Source organism: Alosa sapidissima, chromosome 14 (genome assembly GCF_018492685.1).
Source record: "Alosa sapidissima isolate fAloSap1 chromosome 14, fAloSap1.pri, whole genome shotgun sequence".
In the NCBI taxonomy this organism is placed as follows: domain Eukaryota; kingdom Metazoa; phylum Chordata; class Actinopteri; order Clupeiformes; family Clupeidae; genus Alosa; species Alosa sapidissima.
The window spans coordinates 3,997,935-4,022,934 of record NC_055970.1 but is presented as its reverse complement, the minus strand read 5'-3'; the positions used below and the strand labels follow the sequence as shown (position 1 = coordinate 4,022,934).

At 42.3% G+C, this 25,000-nt stretch overlaps 4 protein-coding genes and 1 long non-coding RNA gene across 8 annotated transcripts in view; 3 read left to right on the top strand and 2 right to left on the bottom strand.

Annotated features, from left to right (window-relative positions):
• The window catches only part of galns (galactosamine (N-acetyl)-6-sulfatase), a 27,730-nt gene extending 16,927 nt beyond the window's left edge, over positions 1-10,803 (top strand). For 2 of the 4 annotated variants that reach the window (XM_042061322.1, XM_042061323.1), the window contains exons 12-14: positions 1,724-1,845; positions 8,317-8,434; positions 10,312-10,803. In XM_042061322.1, the coding sequence (XP_041917256.1) occupies positions 1,724-1,845; positions 8,317-8,434; positions 10,312-10,398 (327 nt within the window). In that variant the 3' untranslated portion in view covers positions 10,399-10,803. Of the gene's footprint in view, positions 1-1,723; positions 1,846-2,407; positions 2,586-2,957; positions 3,108-8,316; positions 8,435-10,311 lie in introns of those variants that run through there. The other 2 variants (XR_006022167.1, XM_042061324.1) reach the window with 2 other exon arrangements.
• Positions 10,804-11,379: 576 nt separating this feature from the next.
• aprt (adenine phosphoribosyltransferase) lies at positions 11,380-15,279 on the top strand. Its single transcript, XM_042061326.1, has 5 exons — positions 11,380-11,640; positions 11,915-12,018; positions 12,227-12,360; positions 12,630-12,708; positions 14,990-15,279. Exons 1-5 carry the CDS (start codon positions 11,549-11,551, stop codon positions 15,127-15,129), a joined length of 549 nt encoding a protein of 182 aa, XP_041917260.1. The 5' UTR covers positions 11,380-11,548; the 3' UTR covers positions 15,130-15,279.
• LOC121681539 lies at positions 15,242-15,510 on the bottom strand. Its single transcript, XR_006022169.1, has 2 exons — positions 15,327-15,510; positions 15,242-15,280 (listed from the first exon to the last, which is right to left on the bottom strand). It is a non-coding gene; the product is annotated as an uncharacterized LOC121681539 (long non-coding RNA).
• A 793-nt stretch (positions 15,511-16,303) lies between these two features.
• cdt1 (chromatin licensing and DNA replication factor 1) lies at positions 16,304-20,403 on the bottom strand. The gene is made up of 10 exons (XM_042060729.1): positions 19,750-20,403; positions 19,261-19,401; positions 18,935-19,164; positions 18,575-18,769; positions 18,304-18,446; positions 18,116-18,216; positions 17,804-17,992; positions 17,422-17,568; positions 16,864-17,065; positions 16,304-16,696 (listed from the first exon to the last, which is right to left on the bottom strand). Exons 1-10 carry the CDS (start codon positions 20,260-20,262, stop codon positions 16,533-16,535), a joined length of 2,025 nt encoding a protein of 674 aa, XP_041916663.1. The 5' UTR covers positions 20,263-20,403; the 3' UTR covers positions 16,304-16,532.
• Positions 20,404-21,499: 1,096 nt separating this feature from the next.
• piezo1 (piezo-type mechanosensitive ion channel component 1) overlaps positions 21,500-25,000 on the top strand; it is an 82,657-nt gene continuing 79,156 nt past the window's right edge. Inside the window, exon 1 of the mRNA XM_042060728.1 lies at positions 21,500-22,289. Within this exon, the coding sequence (XP_041916662.1) occupies positions 22,226-22,289 (64 nt within the window). The 5' untranslated portion in view covers positions 21,500-22,225. The remainder of the gene's footprint in view (positions 22,290-25,000) is intronic.

Sequence of the window (25,000 nt, the reverse complement as noted above, 5' to 3'; positions counted from 1 at the left end):
ATAAGTGAGGGAGAGGAGAACCAGGCTGTGAATGGACAAGGGGGATTGCAGGCAGAGTGAAACTGCTCCCTGAGTTAACTTGGGTGGCCAAGTTGAATCCCCTTACCATTTAGATAGAGCACTCTGGTTAATGAAAATACTTTATATAGCATTATTCATTCATTTATTCATTCATTCATTGACTCATGCATCCATTCACTCATGCATTCATTAATTCACTCACTCATAACCGGTGAAGGTTATTGCAAAACAACTCCGTTGGTTTGTCAATAACCCTTAAAATATCAGTCTGCAATAAACCAATAAAGCTGTCCTGAGTGCACACACTGAACGGACAACTAGATGACCATGAGAAGCCAGGTACTGAATTTCACAGTGCAGCATATGGCTTTAGAACCACAACTAGATGACCATGAGAAGCCAGGTACTGAATTTCACAGTGCAGCATATGACTTTAGAACCACAACTAGATGACCAAGAGAAGCCAGGTACTGAATTTCACAGTGCAGCATATGGCTTTAGAACCACAACTAGATGACCATGAGAAGCCAGGTCCTGAATTTCACAGTGCAGCATATGGCTTTAGAACCACAACTAGATGACCATGAGAAGCGAGGTACTGAATTTCACAGTGCAGCATATGGCTTTAGAACCACAACTAGATGACCATGAGAAGCGAGGTACTAAATTTCACAGTGTAGCATATGGCTTTAGAACCACAAGCTATACCTTTTAAAGATGCTTATTTTGGTCACCGCAGATTCTCAATGTTTCTCTACACATACACATCATTCCACACCTTGAAGCATTGACCTTTGACCCTTTGGTCTAACCGCTGTGATGGGGTGTCGGTGTCCAGGCTTGTCTAAGGATTGTGATGGCGTCTCTGCTGCTTTGCTCCATTATTAATCAGTGTGTGCAGGCGGCTCCCCGCTTTTGAATGCAGACCGAGATGGCGTGTGGGAATCCGGTGGGTATTTGGGATACTCTATGCCTCCGTGATCAGAGAGGGAGAAGAGAGGGGAAAACTTCAGAGAACTGTGTGCCAGGGTCCATGGATTATCAACTGTGTTTGTGTGTGTGTGTGTGTGGGGGGGAGGGGGGTCCCAAAGGAAAGTAAGCACAGCATCTTCCAGATGAATGCCCTATGTTCTCCTCAAGGGCATCCTGTAGAGAGGAATGGGATTCTGGGCTTTGACCCAAGACCTGAAGACGACTGTAACACATTCATAAACACATACACACACACACACACACACACACACAGGTGTGTATATATATATATACACATGCATTCATAAAAAACACAAGCATATACACATATATCTCCACATGAACTCACACTCTATCTCAAGGTTTAAGGTTTTTGCTCTTGTATACACACAGACCACACACATGCAGATGCATTCAAGTACACACACACACTTACACACACACATGTACGCACGGGGTTGGAATGCTGTCAGTTGCTAAAAGCACTGAAGACATAAATTGTGCGTATTCAAAGCGACATTGACTTCCTCAAGCATTTCTCCGTCCACTTGTTTGTGTTCTTGTTTTTCTGCTTTGTTTCAACTTCGTCAGCATCAACAAAAGTAGGCTAGTGAAGCGGAGGAGACGGTGAAATCTCCTCCAGTTACTTTGCTGTCTTTGTTGTGAAGTGGTGAAATTCCGCTCTTTGAGTAATCACCTCTTGAACACTTGCAATCCCATACACACACAGGGTATAAACTTCTGTCCTGGCGAAGAGGTGGCTGGGATCACGACACACACCCAGGAAGAGCACACGATGCAGCCTATCATCTTCCACCTAGGGCGGGACCCTGGCGAGAAATACCCAATCAGGTAGGGATCTCTTTCCTTTGTAAAGGTTCCAGTTAAAACAGGTGCTCATAGCACAGTGGGCTGCAAGTTGGAACTTCTAGAGTAAAAACCTTTCAGCTATGTAGTAAACAAATTCAATGGCGAGCCCATCTGGGTACAAACGTTTACTTGAATTTTTTTTTTTTAATATTTATTTTTAATAGCTGGTATCTTTTTAAATATCTGATCTGAAATCCAGACACTACAGCCTAAAACTAGACAGAGGACTGGATAGAGGGGAGCCGGGAGGGAATTGTGCGTGTGTGTGTTTGAGTGTGTGTGTGTGTGTGTGTGTGTGTGTGTGCGTGTGGGTGGGTGGGTGGGTGTGTGTGTGTGTGTGAGGTAGAGAGTGTGTGTGTGTGTGTGTGTGAGGTAGTGTGTGTGTGTGTGTAAGGGGGAGAGAGTAGCAGGATGTTGGAGAGGACCAAATCGATGCAATCAATACTGATCCAGTTCTCCCAAAGAGGCGCTGCGAGGGCCGGGAGATCGATGGGGCTGGCAGCGGAGCAGCTGATTAAACAGTGCGCTTTGTGATTGCAAACAGCGCCTTAAAAGATCACCATCTCGCCGCGCCACATCGCCGAGCCGGCCCGCCACTCCCACTCCCGCTCCGCCGCAGGTTCAAATTGCGAGACAAATTGGCTTTATGGAAGTGAAGTGCCGACTAGAAGAACCGGAACGAGAGAGTGTGCTGTTTAATGGACTCCGCACAGAGAGAGAGAGTGAGTCTGGGTTTGAGAAAGGTGCTATATAAAATAAACTTATTATTATTTCAGACTCTGACCTAATGACTGTGGGTCCAGGTGTCTGTCAGGCTGTCTCTATTGCCAGTGCTTCCCACAGGAAAAGTTCACAGAAAGAGTTCAGAGGAATAATAAAAAAAGAGAGAAATCTCTCGCATGCTTTCTCTACACCTCAACAGAAACTCTCCCTTCCCTTCTTTGTACTTTCTCCTCCGTCTTTCTCACTGTCCTCTCTCTCTCTCTCTCTCCCCCTCCCTCCCTCTCTTCAAAGAGAGATACTCTAATTAAACATTAATGTTGTTTTGATCTCTTCATCCCCTGTTTTCTTTTGATTGCTTGGTTGGATTCCAGTCCTTGAGATGGGAGAGAGGGGAGGGGAGCAGAGAGAAATCAATATGTTGAATGCAGTAGAGGCTCCTTGGCTGCGCTTCACAAGCTGGGAGATAGAGGAACGTCACAGCTGGATGCTAGCACTATACCGCTCATCTGTACGCACACTGTGACATATAGGTGTGTGTGTGTGTGTGTGTGTGTGTGTGTGTTGAAGAACTGTAAAAAAAAGCTTTCAGGCAATGATGAAATGGTCGATCTGGCCATCCCCTTTTCCTTCTGCCTGAGCAGCCATCCCTGCATACTCTCCTCTCTCTCTCTCCTCCTCTCCTCTCCTCTCCTTGAGACTGTCTTCCTTCTCCACCTGTACCCACCGCACACACACACACACACACACACACACACGGCGGCGCGGTGCTGCCAGGTGTCTGCTGTGCCGTCCCCAGCTCTGGGCAGCCTGCCACTGGCGCTGTGCTTCTTGGCCACTCATTCATCTCTGTCTGCACCTTAAGAGCCACTTAAGATGATGTAGGATCTGTGGGTGCACACACACACACACACACACACTCACACACAGACCTCAGCTGCTCTGGCAGTCCTCCTGACCACAGAGCCAGAGCCTTCACACACACACACACACAGAGATACACACACGGATACACACATACATACACCTTTTCTCTCACACACATTTATAGCCAACCACTATTGTTTTGAAAGATGAAGATGTGCTGTTATGGTTGACCTTTTAAGATGATTGTTTCTGTGTATCCATTGGACAGTTAGAGAATGGAATGGGTCATTCACCTATGGCAGGCCCACACACACACACACACACACACACACATACAATTTTGATCATCTTCAGGATATTGTGTTTATACGAACACAGAGAAACCTGGCTATTAATATCCCTGTATACTTGATAAATACTACTATCATGGCTAATACTAATTTCAGTATTCTACAGTGTTTTTGTCAAAGATTCCAGACAGTGTTGCAATCTATCTTATACATAGTGCTCTGAGTCTGAAAATGTGTCAGCATCTGTCAGAAACCAGGATAAGGTTTCTTTTTGAGTACTCTTGTTAGCATAACCCAATTTCTCAAAACCAAAGGTGTGTTCACATTTGACAAACAGTGGCGAATATGTTTTCTCTGCACAGTTAAATTTGAAAGATTTGTTGTAAACATTCCATTGTCATGGTAACAGTTTATCCAGCTCACATCCAGCTCCACTGCATGTTCGCAGAGAACGACCTCCTCAAACTGTTTGCGAGTTTAGGGCAGCCGTGGCCCACTGGTTAGCACTCTGGACTTGTAACCGGAGGGTTGCAGGTTCAAGCCCCGACCAGTGGGCCGCGGCTGAAGTGCCCTTGAGCAAGGCACCTAACCCCTCACTGCTCCCCGAGCGCCGCCGTTGTAGCAGGCAGCTCACTGCGGCGGGATTAGTGTGTGCTTCACCTCACTGTGTGTTCACTGTGTGCTGAGTGTGTTTCACTAATTCACAGATTGGGTTAAATGAAGAGACCAAATTTCCCTCACGGGATAAAAAAAGTACATATACTTATACTATACTATATTCACTTTTGAAAGTTTTGCAATCTTGGGTCAATAAAAACAAAGAATTTGGTGGGTAGTTACAAAGTGAAAGATGAATAGCATGAAGATCGTTTGAAGATAGTTTAAAGGGAAAGTATATTGGGCTAAAACTCCCCAACCACAGATGTAGTCAAGGGAGTATGGCATAAATGTGGAAACAAAAATCGACCCCACTATTTTCAAGCATATCGACAGAATAATACAAAGAGATTTGCAAATTGTGGACTAAAGTAAGATATGTATTTAATTATTCATGTCTGAAGAGCCTAAAAAGGGCTCACACTATTAATTAGATATCTTTCATGGAAATACCGGTGAGGTCATAGACTGTGCCGTGGCCGTAGCTTTGAGGAGTAATGTAATGGTGTGTATTTAGCATAACTGAAATCATATAGTATTTAGCATAGCATAACTGAAATGATCATGTAGTGAGGTTATAAGGTAATATGACCAAATGGCAAACAAAAGAATTTGTATGTAGATGTAGACACTTTTACATACACAGGTGGCTGGTCTTTGTTGCATACATTTCCCTCAAAGGTGAAGAACTCCTAGCCTGGAAAAATCCAAACTCGCTCACAAAGTGAATAGAGTCTGGTGACTCTTGATTGGGAAACATTTCCAAAACTGGCATCGCGAAGGGCACTAACTTTGAAATCATGTTTGCAGGTGTTGATGCTTCTGTTTGATCTCAATAAGTTTCGGTTTTGTCAGTTTCGTCTTCCCCACTCGTGGCTGATTGGCCTGACGTTGTTCTTGTCTGAGGGAAACGGTTATGAACTGTGGTGTTCCAGACCAGATCTGAGGGAAACGGTTATGAACTGTGGTGTTCCAGACCAGATCTGAGGGAAACGGTGATGAATTCTATGGTTCAGACTAGATCTCCCTGAAAGAAGACCTTGGTGGGTGGGGCCAGGCTAAAGAACTCCAGCCTCCCGTAGAAATTAATCAACCTACGCTGACTTTAAACAATGTGCATTTCACACAAGTTCAATTCCTTAAATAAAGACTTCTATTCTAAATGCATACATACTGTACCAGAATATTCCCTTTCTGATTCAGAATGACCACTGGAATGGTTTAATGAGAAGCTCTCTGTCTGTCTGTCCATTTTCAATGTATACAAGAAGGGATATAGTTTTTTACTTATTCAGGAGAAGGTTGACATGCTGCGATTCAACCTGACATGAATGGGGTGACTGTTTCATGAAGGAGATATTGGTAGTTCAATGTGCATGATTACTGAACTATGTACATAGCAGCACAGCACACCGTGTTTAGTGTTTGACACTGAACTGCTGGGCTGGACCCTCATAGGCCATCAGCAGGGTTAGTCCCCACCCTTCTTAGAGTGCTCCCATTGGCAGTGTGAGAGGAGCTCTCTAGCGCATGAGCTGCGCTGAGTAACACGCCAGTCAGCCAGCCAGCCCGCCCACTTTAGCCTCATCTGCTGCCAAGCAGCACTTCAACTCCCAATCAATAAGCCCCCTCTCACCCCCACCCACCCTCAGCATTTCTCCATCTCCAAACAGGGGAATGTAGGGGGCTGCAGAGGGATAGAAAGGCCTCCGATACTTCATTGTTTTTTCAGCCCAATCGCCTCCTTTCTGGAGTGTGTGTGTGTGTGTGTGTGTGTGTGTGTGCAGGCTTGTTGGGCCGTTTATCTGAACCATCTAATGTCTATTTCTCTGTGCTCCCCTCATTTTTTGATGCACACCAGCGGACACACATTGCACTTCAATGTGTATAACCACTGATCTGTATCTGATGTGTGATGAAAGGATTTTATACATTTGTACTTTGCAGTCAGAACCACATAACTTCATGAAGACTTGTATTGTATTGGTGTGTGTGTGTGTGTGTGTGTGTGTGTGTGTGTGTTTGCATGGACAAACAGACTATCAGGGGTAATGCATCTATAATCAGTATGGTGACACACCTGAGCAATGCTGGTTGGCCCCTCTGGGTGTCATGCATTATAAATCAAAAGCCTTCATTTGCATTCGGGTTTTATTCTAATCCTCTTTCTCCCTCTCGGTTTTCCACAGTCGCACAAGTGAAGCTAAGGGTTATAGGGATGATAATGACTGTGCCTTGCTGACAATGGCTTTTTCATTGTTTGTAAGTGGTCGGGTATATAAATAAACATGCTATACTGTTAATTATTGATTAACGACGAGGGGTTGAGGGCTTCCGATGAGCAGAAAGCATGTACCCTACCAACCCGCCCAGCAGCAAAACCCCTTTGTTCAGTGCTTGTATGTGGAACTAGATGTTTTCAAGCTGTCACTGGTTTAATTCTGTGTTTGAGATGAAGGTGGCACCCACTAATGGACTGAAGTAATCGAGTAATGGAGGTGTGTTGAATAGAATGTACCCATTCATTGTATCAGGTTTTAGATGTGCAGCAAATACTGCTAGGCAAAACAAAAGGTACATTTGGTTGTTCCGATAGAACAGTTGCTGGATAGTAGTGTTGTGATAATTCAGATGGATCAGTTATTTGCAGTGTTGTGTTGGTGAATGAGGAGGGGAGAGTGTGTGCAGGGAGAGGGGGGTGATGGGGCTGGGGGTGGATGTGGGGCAGGAAGGAGGAACACTTTGACATATATCTGCATTCAGTCTGTATTTGAATTAGTTGGGTCATTTGTTTTGTTGTAGTTGAGATTGAACAATTGTTTTGTATTAGGGCTAGTCCAGTGTTAGTAATATGTTGGTGACTGAGAAGAGTGTGTGCAGGGAGAGGGTGGTGATGGGGGTGGATGTGGGGCTGGGGGTGGATGTGGGGGTGGATGTGGGGGTGGGGACGACCGGGGAGCAGGTGCTGGACTGTGGTGGAAGGCCAGCGGCCCCTCAGGAAAGCAGGACTCAGGGGAGCAGGGCGGGAGGTGCGAGCTGGACAGGGCCTGAGGTTATTACACTAATTGACACTTCACCTCGCACTGGTGCTCACACTCACACACACACCCACACCAACACACACACACACACACACACACACACACACACACACACACACTCGTTCACATATATACAAAGTAATCCTCCCCTTGGGACCAATCAGAGAGCTGGCTTAAGAGACAGAGTGGGCCAGAGGGAGTGTACAGACACAGGTGCTTCGTGTGACCACATTATGGAGGTAATTGCAGTGGTAATATTTGGCTAGCTCTGTGTGTGTGTGTGTATCTCGGTCTGTGAGAGTTGAGGTGGGGTGGGGCTGTCTTGCACGCACACGAAGGGAGCTCATTGACCCTACAGGTTCTATTGAGGGTGGCGTTCCTTTGAAAGGCTTAAGCCCTGGTGATTTCCACACTGATTATAATGATGTGGAAGTCTGTTCCGCAGTGTCCAATAAAAATAATTGAATGGAGAGGGAGGAGAGACATGGACAATTCTATTGAGATTTGTCCTGAGGGCATGTTATGCATGTGTGTCGGTCTGGGTGTGTGGGTGATGGTGGTGCGTGTGTGTGTATGGGGGGGGGGGGGGTATATGATGATGATAATAATTTGGGGTCACAAAGTAGGTGTGCCAACAACACATAACCATTAACAATTTATGTCCATTTGCTTGAATTGAATTGATGTTTTCAACACTTTAACGGTATATGGTGTAGACAATAAAAATGCCTTAATATTCTGAATAGCCAAAATCTTTTTGAAAAATTATTTTAACCATGGCAGGGTGTATGACTGCTAGAAAAGCCTCATCTAACACCTGACCTGCTCCTCCTGAGTTGCTGTGGTTGATGATTTGATCTGTCCCCACTGTGTTTCAGCGTTCTTAGCAAAGAGTACATGGCTGTTTTGAAGCACATTGACCCAATAGTAGAGGAGCACAGGCAGACCCTGGTGCCTGGCATGCCTCAGCTCAACATGTGTGACCTGGCTGTCATGGTAAGGATGGAAGAGTTCGCAGCGCCTTTTAGGGAACATGGCTGAACATCAGATTCTGTCTTGGTATACAAGGCATATTCACTTAGTTTCCAAAAAGTTGGGACGCTGTGTAAAATGTAAATAAAGACAGAATGCTATAATTTGCAAATCATGCACCCTATATTTAATTGGAAAGTGCAAAGACATCATTTTAATTGTTGAAACTGAGAAATGTTATTGTTTCCTAGAAAATATGTGTTCGTTTTGAATTTGTTGGCAGCGGCACGTCTCAAAAGTTGGGATGGACATGTTGACCTCTGTGTTGTCTCACCTCTTTTTTTTTTAACAGTCTGTAAATGTTAATCACCTCTTCTTTAAACAGTCTGTAAACATTTTGCAACTGAGGAAACCAGTTACTGGAGTTTTGAGAATAAAATGTTGCCCTATTCTTGCCCAATATAAGATTTTAGCTGCTCAACAGTCTGGGGTCTTTGTAATTATGTTTTTCACTACTTGTTGCACCTATAGTGTGACAGGTCTGGACTATAAGCAGGCCATTTTAGCACCTGGACTCTTCTACTATATAGAGACATATATTATAACATGTGCAGAATACAGTTTAGCATTGTTTTCCTGCAATATTGAAAGTCTTCTCTGAAAAAGATGTTGTTTAGATGGAAAACCTGTAAAATATCTTTCAGCATTCATTCAGCAAAAACTCTATATACCATTCAGAATTAATTGTGTATTTCCAGATGTGCACGCTGCCCATGCCATAGGCAAGGATGCACCCCCATAGCATCCTAGATGCTGGCTTTTGAACTGTTCACTTTAACAAGTTAGACGATTCCTCTCCTCTTAACCCAGAGGATGCAGAGTCCATGAGTTCCAAAAAGAATTACACATTTTGTTTGGTCTAACCACAGGACAGTTTTCCACTTTGCTTCATCTTAAATCAGCTCAGGCCCAGATTAGACAGCAGTATTTCTGAATCATGTCTAAATATGGTTCTTCTTGGCATGGTAGAGTTGTAACCAGCACGTGTAAATGGAACATCAGACTCTGTTCATAGACAGTGGTTATTAGATGTTTTCCTTAGCCCATACAAGGATGTTCTTTACAGAAACAGGTCTGTATTTAAAGCAGTGCCATCTGAGGCCAAAGATCAAAGCTATCCAATATTGTCTTTCAGCCCTGTCATGCCCCTTGTTTAGAAATATTTCTCTGAATATTTTAATATTATGTTCTATAGATGATGAAGTCTCCAAATGTCACATTGAGGAGCATTATTCTTCTATTGTTGCATTATTTGCCCACACAGGTTTTCACAGAGTGATGAAAACCTCTGCATCTTGCCTTGCCTCTCTGGGATGCTCTTATACCCATCAGTTGACCATGAACATCTAATTTTCCTGAAATAGTCAAATTGGTCCATTTCAATATATATTGTCTGTGTCCTTTTGCAATGAAATTTGGGTTTTTATTTACATTTTACACAGCCTCCCAGCTTTTTGGAATTGGGGTTATAATATAATTTAAACAGGTTTCTAGGTAGCAATAGAGAAATTGACTTATTCTTCCTCTTTAGTCATACCTGTGTTGGAAAGTATTTGTATCCTAATGCATATCCTATCATATCCTCCACATCAACCTACAAAGTTATGTAGAGGGTACATTTTCATACACTTGAGGTTAGGAAATATGCACTCTCTTTCTGCAGAATCCATAAACTGTTTGTGAACCACCTCTTTGTTCAGGGTAATTTGTATTCTCATACATTGGTAATAGTCGCAAAAGAAACCTATACTGATGTTGGACCTTCTCTTCTTTATATGTTACAGTAGCGCCCCCAAGTGTAAGTGAAATGAAATGACATGACAGCTCGTTTTGTCCCACAGAACTGGTCTCCTCCTGGGTGTGAGAAGCTCGGAAAGTGCCTGACACCCCCAAAGTCACAGCCGTGGAAGTGTGATTGGCCACACTGATCCAAGATCTGCCTGCATATGTCTTTGGCAGTGCCCTGCCTTTTGATGGTGTCAAACAGCCAGACAACCAGAGAGATTCCCATCATCCCCTCGGACTGTTTTTATGGCGAACCTGAGAATGTTTTTTAACCAAAATGACTTTCTATGATTGTCTGTGTAAATGTGAATAACAAACTTGATCTGAGCTGTGACAGTCTATGAAGGGAAGTTTGGGTACATTTAGTAAAAACATGTACTTCATTTGATGAGTATGGAATTGATCGGAACATAGTAGTAAATGTCCCTGTGTAGTATTGTGTATTCTGTCCATTTTCAAAATTTCTTTCCCCAGATTTTTACAAGTAGATGAGTTCAGTTGGATAAGAGAAATGGATAAAAATTAAAAAAAAAGACATTCCAATGACATTCCATCTCCACATCTAAATGAACTTTAGGCTAATATGCCACAAAATGAAGGATGTACTCAATTGCGAGTGGGGGTGGGTGAACTTGTTCAGCATCTTACTGTGCTGTGATGGACATAAATTAAATAGACCTACACTAATTGCCTTATGTACTCTTCACAGTGTCAATAGAGATTCATCTAATCTGTGTCTGATTTATAGAATTGAGACATATAGGTTCCACCTTACAATGTTGTTGAGCCTGAGGGGAAAATAGTTGGATACTGCTGTTAATTTGGATAGTGGATTTATGGCATAGCAGCACATTATGTTAGTCTTTTCACACGACAGACACAGATATTGCACAATTCATACAATGTACAGGGTGCTGATCTGTGGTCTGTCCATATTTGGTCTGTAGCCAAGTTTAGTCGTCAGGTTTTCTGTGGCAAGCGGTGGGTCATATGGGGACCTCTGATTTGGGATACCCGATCATGTAATGAGTGCAAACAGAAAGAATAATACTAGTGTAAGTGTTAACAGCAAGAATTTATATTTCTACTTGTCAAATATAGGCTTTGTCCTTGAGGATTACGCTGAAAATGACAGTGGACCAGACGGATCTTCCAAATGAGGTGTTTACAAGTGACGTATGTGGACGTAATTGCATCACCACGTGGCTGAACGCGGAAATGTGATTTCGAGTACTCCACCAGCCTACTTCCCTCGTTTGAATAGTGATAGCTTATGGTAGGCTCATATTGAATATGGCAGACAGCACAAGAGAGGAGAAACTTAAACGCATAAATGAATCGATACGTGCATTTCCAGACTTCCCAACCAAGGGCATATTATTCAGGTGAGTTTCAATTTCAGCAGGGTGCTTTACATTACTTGAGCAAGATTCATAGAATGAGCTAAAACACATTTAGCTAACAGGCAGCGGTAACGAATTAGGTTAAACAGGGTTTAAAAGTCAGTAGTATTTTCATGTAGTGTGCACCAAATTTAATGTGACAGAAAATTGGTGAAAAGGTATAATTTACAGTATAGTACCAGTGATTGTTTGATAACGGAAGATGATTTACGAGTTAGGTGTCAGAGATTTTACTTGAAGTTCGCCTACGTTTCAGAGACATTTGCCCAATACTTAAAGACCCGAAGTCACTTACTGCTGTCATTGACCTGTTCGAGGAATATGTCCGACAAAATCATCAAGACGTAGAGCTTCTCGTGGGTGAGTGTGTTGCAACGCAGCAGTAGCCTATGCACTACGGTGACTGTTACGTAAATCCCAGAACATCTTTACAGTATTGTGCATGCAGGCTTGCGGTTTGTATAGTACTTAGTTTGTTTGTTTTTGACTGTATATCAGCCTGCATGCACTTGAGTTTACCACTTTAAAAATGTGCACTTGATAGTTCATGTTCTGTTTAAATGCCCAGGGTTGGACGCACGTGGGTTTCTCTTTGGGCCACTGCTGGCTCAAAGGTTGGGGATAGGCTTTTCTCTCGTGCGAAAGCGAGGCAAGCTGCCAGGGCCCACGGTCTCAGTGGCTTACGATCTAGAATATAGCAAGGTAAGCCTCACTACTGGAACGACTGTCTTTTTTTTAACCACAATGTTTTAAGTGTTCCGATTTCCGTTATAATTGTAAACAACCAATCATCTATTCTTAATCTTGATTACACCGTTTCTAATACACGTTTTCTTTGAGTTAATTGTTTGGTATAGCATTTGCTTGACACTTCCTGGGAAAATTGTAAATTTAAGTATGGCCAAGGTTAAGAGTCTGGGTTTAATTCTCGCATCAAATTTAAAATGTGTTTTATTATTATTTTGTTTCAGGCTGAGGCTGAAATTCAGGAAGATGCTGTAGCTCCAGGGCAGAAGGTTCTAGTTATCGATGACTTGCTGGCCACGGGTGGTGAGATATATTTTGCTTTTGTCCTCTAGACCAGGGGTTCCCAAACTTTTCCACGACAAGGCCCCCCAAATATCACTAGGTTCTGGCCAAGGACCCCCTTGATGTGTTATTAAACCCATTGACAATACTATGGCAAATGTAAAAAATACATTAAGCTAATCCTAATAATTATTTAGATAGATAGTTTCCCAAGGGGAAATTCAAGAAATTTTAGCCACGCAAGTACTTCGCGATGGACATTTTGGGCTTTCTGCTATATGAGAGCCATCACTCTACTATTATTCCCAGTCTTTATCATGGAAAGTATAATGTTAAGATATGCAACAAATTATTATAATGGTATTGTACTGTATAACAACCCTTATAGTAATAGGTATATTTTTGATTTTTCAAATGTATTTGTTGCTTTTATTTTTCCTTCCAACTTGCTGAGGCCCCCTTGGCACAGCCTCGCGGCCCCCACTTTGAAAACCACTGCTCTAGTCTAGACATTATTACATGTCCAGATATTGAATGAAGATTTGCTGTGTAGCATTCAATTGACATAAGCAACAAGAGCTGGTGGACATTTGCCCCTATATTTGGTCAGTAAAGAATGTGGGGGTGGGGGGGCTCTATCTTATATGGGCATTTGAAGAAAATCAGACCAGTATTTTTTAAGTCTGAGCAGACATGCACACAAAGATGTAAAGACAGATACACTTGATTACAACACCTTCTGCCCCCTAGTGGGTGAAGCCAGAAAAAAAGTCCTGTTTTTCACATGATCACGGACACTCATAAAAGGCTCATCACACTTTGCCACCTATGCAGTGTTTGCCAGTTTAAGTTCCTCTCCTGTCTCTGGTACCTTCCTGGGGTTCACTGGAGTTGGGACAGCCGTGCCCTACTGGTTAGCGCTTCGGACTTGTAGCCGGGGGTTGCCGGTTCAAACCCCCGACCAGTAGGCCACCGCTGAAGTGCCCTTGAGCAAGGCACCTAACCCCTCACTGCTCCCCAAGCGCCACTGTAGGCAGCTCACTGCACTGGGATTAGTGTGTGCTTCACCTCACTGTGTGCTGAGTGTGTTTCACGGATTGGGATAAATGCAGAGACCAAATTTCCCTCACGGGATCAAAAGCGTATATAGTATATACTTATACTCTCGAAAGTAGGTGATTAGCTCCGGGGATATTATAATATATATTTATAATAATATATAATTATAATATCCCCGGAGCTAATCACCTACTTTCGAGAGTGTGTGTGTGTGTGTGTGTATATATATATATATATATATATATATATATATATATATATATATATATATATATATATATATATATATATATATATAATTTTTTTTTTTTTTTTTTTTTTTTTTTTTTACCTAAAATTATGACAAACATATTCCTTTATTGATATAAACTGAGATGAACACAAGGTTTGAACTGTCACCTTGTCTCAGTTAATGCATATTCCAGTGTTCTAGTACTCGAGTCCGAGTTACAGTATGAGCTAAATTTAGAGACTCGTGACTTGACTTGGACTTGAGCACTGAATGACTCAAACTTGGACTCGGACTTGTACATTCAGACCATGCAGACTCGGAAATTGAGACGAGGGCTCGACTTTTTTTGTAATGTCATTAGGCTATAATTGTAATATGTCATTAGAATATTATTTGGTGTATGATTTTAATATCTAAATTATTTTTTAGTATTAATATTAGTGCAATGGAATGTTACTGCTTCATGTCCTACATCATACGTCACGCCATGTTCCTACAACAACGGACGTTAACTTTAATGGCGCCAAATGCCTGGAGACATGAATGCCCCGAAGGTTGTCAGTTTTGCATTTCGACTCCACTCGACTCAGACTTGACTCGGATGAGTAGTGGACTCGACTCGGACTTGACTTGGAATTTTTTTTAATGACTTGGACTTGAATACTGGAGACTCGAACCTGGACTCGGATTTGAGGAATAGTGACTTGACTACCAACACTGGCATATTCTATTGTATTTGGTGCACTGATGAAGTTTTACATTAGAATAATCTTGTGACCAATCTGATGTTGAACAAGTGAAATCAAAAGCAGATTATGCCTTATTCTGTTCTCAACCGGTTGTAGTATTCACACATTTGTATTGATTTTTAACCTATTCACAGTGCAACGTTACATCCCTATCAACAGCACCATGAATTATTGTGTTGCACTGCCAAATGTGTTGTGACTGTGTGAGTGTAATATTAGATGTTCTCCTATAACTATCCTTAAAGCCTGTTCTCTCTTGTAGGTACTCTTAATGCAGCATGTGCGCTTATGAAGAAACAGCAAGCGAATGTGATGGGCTGTTTGGTGGTGATTGAGATCAAGGATCTCCATGGTGCAGACAAGATCAAGCCACACTCCGTGTTCTCTTTGGTGCAGTACTGAAGTGGGCTCTCTGCTCTTGGAGAAATTCCAGATTATGTTGGGTACAAACAAAAAAAACACTATTCTAGTGTTTGTAATCACTAGGTCATTTTAGGACTGCATGTGGAATTAATGTTAGAATAGAATAATGTGTACATTGGAACAAATTTGCCTTTTTCTTTTTTTAAATAACTTTGAGGCCAGCTTATTTTTGGCACTAAAAAAATCACTTAAATGCCTTTTTGTTCCTTGAAGTATCATTTTATGCCGTTTGAATAAATTTGTTATGCAATATTAAGATGAATTTAAATGTATGTAAACTTTATACACAATGTACATGAACACAGATGTCTTGATATATACAAAACATTAATATCATTTATTTGGATAAATAAAGATAGAAAAAAACTTTGTGTGGTCTTCTGTTAACTTGGTCATGTCTTCACCAGCATCATTTGTAATATGTTTACTGTGATATCCCAACAAATAGAATCAAGGCTTCACTGCTGCATATAATACATTCAATGAGGGGACAGTGCACGTCACAGTGACACCAACTAGTGGGTGAGCAGGTTACTGCAAAAGGTAATCAATGACCAGTAACGTTAATCCCTACCTGTGAATCAGTTATCTTGCTGTTGGAAAACACCCCAGAGAAAAAGAAAGCACGAGGACTTGGGAGAAACATGTTCACCATGGCAGTAATGTAAAATGCCAATAACGGACCATTAGGGCTGCAGAGAGGATCATTGGAGCTGACCCCTCCATCCAGGACCTGTAACAGCCCAAGATCAGGAAAAGGGCAGCAAACATCTCTGCAGACCCCTCACATCCTGGTCACAAACTGTTCAACCTCCTTCCCGCTCTGGTAGGCAACTTGCACTACCCCATCCCACCCGTTAGTGTTCTATTTATTTACAAGTGTACATACTGTAATTACACTTATACATAACCATAGTCTACTGCTCTTCATACTATTCATCCTGCACATACACTTATTCTTACTACTCGTTACTTTTTTATATTTCTATTACAGTATTTTTTTTTTATATTTCTTACTGACCTTTCTGTTTTTATTCTTTATATGTTAAGCGAGTGTTGTACTTTGAGAGCAAAGCTTAACCGGAGTCAAATTCCTTGTTTGTTTACACAAACCTGGCCAATAAAGCTGATTCTGATTAACAATAGGCAGACATTAAAGTCAGAAAAAGCTTTTATTACAAATGCAGGGATAGAGTAGTGTCATACAACAGAGAAATGGCTTTTAAAAAACACCACTTCAAATGGGCAACGATGTGACACTACTAAGCATTCTGACTAACTGATGAAAAGTTCTAAAACAAACGAGTCCATATTTTGTTTTTATGTAAATAAAAACAGGGTCCACTCCAACATGATTGCACTTCGATTGACTGTTTGAGGGCTTATCTCCTCTCCTCCTCTTTGATCTTCTGACTCAGTTTGTCCTGCACAACACTCAGGTCCATGGTCTTGTTCAACTTTAGATACAAGTCCTTTCTGATAGGGTGAATGGTCAGCCAATTTGGTGTCAGCTCTGCAAGGAGCCGAATGTGTTTCTCCATATCACCTAGAAAATACGCAATACTGGTGTTATTGCTGGAAACCGAAAGAGTAGTGCAATATATAACTACGTAACAAACCAAATTCTCAGAACTTATACATGCAAAATAAAAACTCCATCCCCCCACACAAACACGGTCCTATACTCTTGATATGCATTAAGTGTGTACCAACCCTGGCTCAGTGCAGACCGATAACTGGCGATCATTCTGTTGCAGGCCACCTCCATGATGAGCGCAGGCTTCTTTTCTGCGACAAACACATTGCGCAAGATCCTGGCCAGCTCTCCGAGGCGAGACATCATGGCCAGACGCTCCTCTTGTTGAGGGTTTCGAGTCATGGCTGCCTGGAGCTTCTGGGCCTCTTTTGCACGGATCTGAGAAACAAAGACGAGGAGGTGCAATTATTCCGTCTGTCATCATCATCATCATCATCATCATCATCTTTGTCTATGTGTGTTGTGAGATTTATTTTATAGAATGTATGCATCTATGTAATTATTAACCATCGTTGAGTGTCTTGACAATTAATATAGTAGTACTAGCATTATAACAATTATAATATCCTAATAAAACATAAGATACAAAATGTATCTGTATGTTTTCCATATCCATGTACTTTGCTAAACCAATTTATACTATTTGTATGTTCAGGTAAACTCGCAACCGTTCATCTTAGGTCTGGCACTCTACTTTCTCCTTTCTTTTCTTTATAAAAGGGTCTCGTTCTTACCCTCTCCAGCAAAGACTGGGACACTCCTTTGAGGGCGCTGGGTGTTGCAGCGAGAGGTGCAGCTTCTTTTGGAGTGGGAGCCTCCGCTTCCTTGGCGCATGCAGTCTCTGCAGTTTTCAAAGCCATGTTGGCAAGGGCTTTTTCCATCTTGAGATTAAAAAAATGGGGGGAAAAAATAAATAAAATAAATAAATAAAAAAGTTACCTCATATGACAAAATATATGCCGTGATTTGTTTTATCCAATGTCTACTGTTTCTTAGCTACTCTGTCTAAAATATAGAGACCTGAATACATAAGGATAGGACTTTATCACTATGGGCAACTGCTTCTAGTCATTTAATAAATCCCAGTCAGTCCAGAAACATATGATCTCTATTCACCTTGGGAGTCATGAGGGCACGTGCTTTGTCCAGCACTTCCTGCGCAGTGGTCAGCTTCTCTGTCTGCGGAGGCTGGGGTAAGTCACTGGGCTGGACGTTGGGAACCTCGTCCACTCTAAATCTGGGATGCCAGCGGGTCAGCATATCATCAGGGACTACAATTGGGGGGTCCAGAGACTGCAAGAAACTCTAAAAGTAGCAATAGAGGAAAGCAAAAGGTTAATCATGGTATATTTCAAAACCACCTCCTGGAATGTTAATGAAGACCTTTAGGGATAATGTGTGTTTGGATGCATGTGTGTATTTGTTTACCTTGTGATGTTCTTTGACAATGTTGACAAGGTTGTGATGGAATGTCCTCCTCCTTTCCAGCAGACAGGAAGCAGTCAGGATCGGTCGAGTGGAACTCTGCTCTGTAGACGCATAAGCAATCACATTCAGCATACTGAGAAGCAATGCAAGGCCAACATAAATACAAATCAGTCACATGACCCACAAACCTTCAATGACCGGCTCCATGGTGAGCTGGTAACTGGACTTCTTCACAGTGGAGCTGAAGGTCGGGATGTTTCTCTCCTGCCGGTATTTATAAGCTATGGGGTACACAGTCTTGATCTGTCCTACATGGCTCTCCTCAAACCTCCTTGAATCCAATAAAGAAAGGTGGGGAAAAAAATTATTACAAGCTCTCTTTACTAAACATATGGTAACTTTCTAGGCTGTGCATGTGCAGCCAAGACTGGTCATTGTTTACTATAGCTGGACTCTTACTTGTGCATCATGTCCTGGACCCCCTGCTTGACTTTGGCAAAGGTGACAGTTTCTGTGCGGTTGAAGAGTATGCTCACGATGGTGTCCATGCTGCGGAACATCTCTGCTAGCACTTTGTACTTATATGGCAGAGTAAGTCCAGGGGGTACGTCTTGGGCAAGGGTGTGGTAGCGCTGGTATGCTGGAGTCTTCTCTCTGGAGGTAACATCAAAGGTAAAGTTTTAAATTAAAGTCTTAGTGGTTGGGTATAAGAACCCTCATGCATAAGCCATAACTACATCTGCATTTTAAACAGAGGTAAAGAAGGGTGTAAAATTGTGTGTGGAGGGGTTGAATTAGTAAATAGAAGTGTTTCCTCACCCATCTGATTCTGGTTGCGTTTCCACCTCAGCTGGTTTGGCCTCTGCTTCACGCTTCTCCTTTTGCTGTTGGACCTTGGCTGTGAGCTCCCTAGCGCGATCAAGTCGGGCCTTCAGCTCTGCAAGAGAGGATTCGGGGGCAGGGGAAGGTGTGACAACGCTCTCTGCTTGTCCCTTCAGCTTCAGGAGACGGGTTTTGAGTGCTGCCACATCACCTTTAGACAATGGTTTCTACAAGGAAGCAAGCAAAGTCAAAGTGGTTAGAACAGAGGAAAATATACTGTTGGATCATGAGCAAGTAGTTATCTACAGTTCTCTTGCAGTTACCTTGCTCCTGACTGTGCTTTTGGGGGGACTCTGGGCACTTGGAGAAGAGCTGGATGTGTGATTAACAGCATTCTTCGATTGTTTGTCCACACCTTCTGGGACTGGTGGCTGTGAGGAGGGTTCCTTCACAGAATCGGCAGCCTAATTACAAAAGGAGACATTACCGTCTGCCGTTCGTCTCTTACACCCTGGGCTTTTGTGATGCATAGCTTTTAGCACATAGTCAACAACTAACACGGGCAAACTGTTCCTATTGTCTACCGTGCAATACCCCCAATCAAAAAATAACAAGACTCTTGCTAAGGGTTTTAGTTTGCAACTTCTTTCGACTTCAACCACATTAGACCAAGATCCTCTCGATGGGAATTATAACGCAGTTAACTAGCCATGGTAAGGTTAAGTTACATCTCACATTAAACTTTAACGTTGCCTGCTTAACAACAGTTCAAGCTAGCAACCGTGTTAACATACAAGCGTGAAGTTACCAACCTTTTCCTGATCTCCGTCTTTCGAAAGGATCAACCTCTTTCTTGCTGTCCGTTTACTGATTTTGACTTCAGTTTTTTCGGCTACTGGGTTAACTTCTTGTGAAGAGCCAACACGAAGGCGCTTTTTCGCACTACTGTGCTCGGCCGTAGAGGAGAACACGGCCGAACCGAGATCAAACTCGGCCTCAGTTGATGTCCTCTTTGGAGTCTGAGGGCTAGCCAGAATATCCTGTTTACCATCCTCAGTATTTCGGGTTTCTTTTGATCTCCCGTCATCTTTTGTCGACACAGCTTCGTTAATAACACGTAGGAATTCTTCTTGAACGCAGCTGGATGTAGATTTGGTAACTCTTGATCGCCCTGAAGTTCTGTTGTGTTGTCGAGTTGATCTCGTTTTCGCGACAACGTTATCCGCATTGTGCACTGCCGGCTTTTGTCCCTTATTTCTAGCACCTCTTTCAATTCCACCTCTCTTACTTTGTGCAAAATAATCCGTTACGCGTGCCTGAGCCATAGCCACGGCAAAAATCCAAACCTGTCAGTTCCTACGTTTAAGCCTCGACTAGTCTGGATAACTAACTGGCCATGCAACACCGACTTCTTTTCCAGCAGAACGAGTCCCCTCATAAAGCCCTTCACCAACTTTCGCGCGAAACTGTACCATGTGACCTTTGTAGGCAGCCAATGGTTATAAAGACACGCCCTTGCCCTAGTCTTCATTGGGCAGAGTGTACAGAGTCGTACAACAAACTAACCTGATGATGATGTTGTTTATTTAAGTAATCAACAACTTCTGAACAATGCAAGCTACACTTTAAATATGACGTTAAGTTAAATTAAGTATGAAATTAAGTATCAGTGCCTTTAAACGTATATTGTTTAAGATGTATTCTGAAGGGGTGCGATGGTCACCTGAGCCATGTTTTTTTTTTTTTTTTTAATCCTGCATTTTACGGCTAACACTAAGGTTTTCACAGGGAATTATACAATTACCGGTATGCATGTCGATATGTTGATATTGCAATAAAGACATTGTGCCACTCAGTTGCCCAAGTCATCCGAATTTAAACTGCAAGCATCTCTGTTGAACTATTGTGACAGTCCAGTGACAGCAGAAAAAATAGCCTAGGCCTACTATCATCTCATACAAATTTCTACACTAGATGGCAGCACCGTACAGTGTTTTAATTATCACGACAGTTTTTAACCTTAAACATGTTTTAGGGTTCTTAATCCGTCCGAGTATTTTTCCGTTGACCACATGTTTTTATGTTTTTTTTTTTTTTTTTTTTTTTTTGAAGCAGCTCAATAATTGTATTGCATCAAACCTTAAGAGGGACAGTGGCTAATATTGTCCTGAGCAGTACGTGTCAGGCTACCGCATGCTTTTTTTGGCATTAGGATAACTCCATGTATTGAATGTCAGTGTGAAAAGAACCTTGCAGCGATTGGTAAATTGGTGTAAAATAAATAAATAGGCTAAATAAACCACGTAATCAAATTTCAGTCGGGTCATATTCAAGTTGTGAGTTAGTACAACTTTTTTTAAAATAGTTGAAGTAGGCTACCTGCAGATAAAGTGACAATTCACCTGTAGCCTCGGCTAGGCTATAGAAATGCAATGTGTCTTACAAATGGGGCATATGTAACCTAACAAAAATAATCAATGAAATAAATTAATCTTCAGTTCCCCGATCACTGCTACATTTAGAGAAGTTGTGTGGAGTAGCCTACTGGTAGGCTGGCTACTCTAGCCTAGCCTACGTAGAGAAAGTCACATTGCCATGCTGGTCGAGGAAAGCATTCGGCACCAGCCCTCTCATTTGCGAACGCGAGAAATATGCTTAGTTCAGGATGAAAAAGTACACTGGACGCTCCCAGTTCTGGCACAGTCATATTATCATCACAGTGGGAGTTACACTTAGTTGAAACAGTCCTTCTAGCTCAAACTGTTGTACATCTGACGGAGTAGGCTACTAAGTTTTCGCACTGTATTTTAAAACGTGAAAGTTATCTAGCCGATAGAGTTTGAGCTGTCAAAAGTGAGTTGAATAAGAAAGAGGAGGAACAGTGGAACTTATTACCAAACGACTCACATTTTCCAAGAAGATATGTCTTCACGAGGAATATGCAAAGAGCGTGTTCAGAACTAAAAGGCAAGCTGAAGGATTTGGCGGTCGTGAGCTTTTGGGTATTTTAATAATCTGTCGGTTCAGGCAGGTCAATGCTTTGAATAGCCCACAGTTAAAACGTCGCCATAGACCTTTTTTGTCCTGAGTACATTCAAATGTTAAAACTGAACCCCAAAATGGAAACGTGTTAAAATATTTTTAATTATGCTAACTTAAGGCGGAGAACCATGAACAACAGCTTTGAACTGGATTTCTTTCTACCCGTTGAGTGGAATTTACCGCTCCGTCGTGGAATGTCAGCGGGACTGTAGCCGGAGCTAAACTGTGCACTTGGGACGCGCTCTCATGGAACTCCAGGTGGTATGTGGACTGCTCTACTGCTTCCTGCTACCAACCTTCTTGCTTGCAGGTAAGCAGTTCAATAGATACATTTTAAGTGAGTGCTGTCAAATGTTGTATTTTATATTTAATCCAATGTGTTATTGATCCACATTTGGTTGGCCTAATCCGTAAACTAGGCTACTATAGCCAGGTAGCCAAGGCCTCCATGATTCCAAAATTGAATCAACCTACAACTTGCTAGAACTTGGAGATTTCTTTCTTAGCCTATACAAATGAATTTCTTCTAGTGAAAGAAGGTGAAAACGGTCCTCATTATGCTCAATTGTTTTGATGATTATGTCTGTTGAGGGCATTAAATGAAGAGCCTAAAGATAATCAGAGCCCTGTCTTAATCAATCTGATGCACAGTGATGAGGGACAACTCTTGATTCATCTGGTATTTGAACAGCCACACCTTCAAGTCTGATGTTTTCTTGATGTTTAAAGACAGTAATAAGCCAGTCTGCCAACAGCAGTATGTGTGTGTGTGTGTGTGTGTGTGTGTGTGTGTGTTTGTCATGTCTTTCATTTCCTCTCACACAAACTGCATATGGAATTGAAAGTAAATTCAAGTCATCTCAAAATTGCTCAGAAAAACAAAGTTCATCACTTTGACCATTTAGTAGTGTTTGTTGGCTAGAGAGAACACATGTCCTTCCCTGGGCAGGGGAATGGGACTGACTCAGATTTACCATGCTGAAGTGTGTTCATTTATGTCATGCTGTGAGTGTGAGGTTTCCTGTGAGACTCATAGAAGTGAAAAGAAAGGCAACAGACAGGATGTTGGTTGGTGACTTCTCCTGTCACGTGGTGGTAGTGCGACTTATGGTTGGCAAGGGACTAAAACAGTTCCTTACAAGAGCATTGGCACCCTCAGCCATCACACCCGTGGTCAGACAGATTCTCCCACTCATGTTCCCACTGGCCTCCGCCTGGTGACATTTGTCTCCCATCAACAAGCATTGTATACAGTAAGTTTTATGGCTCCAGACAGTCAGCACTGGTTTGAGTCTCTGTCACTCACTACACGTGGTGTGATTTTAGATATACAGATCTGAGATGAGAGGTGGTAGTGGGGAACGTGTGTGTGTGTGTGTGTGTGTGTGTGTGTGTGTGTGTGTGTGTGTGTGACATTAGTTTTACTGTAGAAGTGTGCATAGTAGAGCATCCTGTGATCTGGGTACCCATTCATTACCTTATGGTCTGTATCAACATCTGGATGACAGCATTATATGTGCAATATAATTATGCAAAAATCACTACCTGAGCACAGCAAGCAAAATGCAAACACCAAGAGAGGTTTTGTGAACACATTGCCTAAGTTTGAATCAACCTGAGATCCTGACCCTGACCCCAACCTGCATTATAGTGTCCACAAGTGAACATGTCCACATGTTGGTAGGGTGGTCTGGCAATGTGTTATTTAAAACATCATCACATTTTCGAACGCTTTGTTTTTATTTAATATTTTCTCCATTATTTGTGAATCTACTATGTTTTGTAGATTATTTTGATTTTGCTCTAAATACGGTAGTCAAAAACAGTAAAAGAAATAAACTGTGATGTTGTATTGGGGGTAGTTGGGCTACAACGCTGACCCATCCACCGGGACTGAAGCGCCTACGTTCGCTCAAACACACACTGGGAGCTCACTGTCTCCCAGTGCGGTCGGCCTGACGCTGGAAAAGTGTGAACATCACAGAAGGGAAATAGAAGGCCCCAGAGTACAGGGCTCGCGGCCGAGACCCCAGCTCTGCACTCACATAGCGGAGTCTTTATCCTCCGCTTGGGGGTTGCCTGGTATTTATAGAGCTGCGTCTGAGCCTGTGATGCCTCGGCCACCCAGAAGCCAAAGGCCCACTGCCGCCTGGCCTTAGTGATTGGTAATGGTAATCAGTTGAAGCCAAAGGCCCACTGCCGCCTGGCCTTAGTGATTGGTAATGGTAATCATTTGAAAATGTGAATTGAGGGGGGGGGGGGTGTATTAACCCTGGACTGGTAGTTAGGCTAGAAGTAGATTAGACTGTTTCTATTGTAATAGGTAATCATGAAAATTGACCGATTGCAAGCCCCGCCCATCGAACGCAGATGAGCCAATGGCAGTTCAGTAGCTCCGCGCAGGCAGACACAGACATAGAAATGCATTGAAACCAGCTGATTTTTGTCAGGTTGTATGGGATTTTATAGTGAAAAGGACAGTATGGGATTAAGGCAACACCGATACACAGAATAATGGCTTTTAGTCTTGATTATGCTTTCTGTAATTATAAGTTTGTCACCCAACAAAGCTAGATGTGATTTTTTATACATGTGTTTCCATGTCATACTGGAGTCTTTTGATGGATTCTAAAAGAGGCTCCAAAAGAGCCTCATGGGATGTAACTTAGACTTACAGCTAGAATCTACCTATCATTGAAGTTAGTTAGCTCCGGTCAGAGGTTAGATAGATAGATAGGTAGATAGATAGATACTTTATTGTCGGGGGATGCCATCCATCTCTCTCTCACTCACTTTATCATGTATGGTGTGAAATCCTGGAAGAACAAAAGGTGCTCTCCTTTTTGATTTAAGTAACCAACTTGATGGATGGACTGTAACAGATGCATTAAAATGTAGTTGTTAATGTGTAATATGCCTGATATAGCCTACTATTTGGTGCAAGTCAGGGTTGTACCAACCTGATTACTCTTGGTCATGTGCCAGTAATATCCTTGGCGAAGTCTGCCGACGATTATCAGG

Coding starts and splice junctions, on each gene's coding strand:
- aprt (XM_042061326.1), top strand. CDS start 11,549: ATGGCAGACAGCACAAGAGAGGAGAAACTTAAACGCATAAATGAATCG. Junction 11,641..11,914: donor ACCAAGGGCATATTATTCAG/GTGAGTTTCAAT, acceptor CCTACGTTTCAG/AGACATTTGCCCAATACTTA. Junction 12,361..12,629: donor ACGATCTAGAATATAGCAAG/GTAAGCCTCACT, acceptor ATTTTGTTTCAG/GCTGAGGCTGAAATTCAGGA.
- cdt1 (XM_042060729.1), bottom strand. CDS start 20,262: ATGGCTCAGGCACGCGTAACGGATTATTTTGCACAAAGTAAGAGAGGT. Junction 19,165..19,260: donor AAAGCACAGTCAGGAGCAAG/GTAACTGCAAGA, acceptor GCTTCCTTGTAG/AAACCATTGTCTAAAGGTGA. Junction 16,697..16,863: donor TCGGTCTGCACTGAGCCAGG/GTTGGTACACAC, acceptor CGTATTTTCTAG/GTGATATGGAGAAACACATT.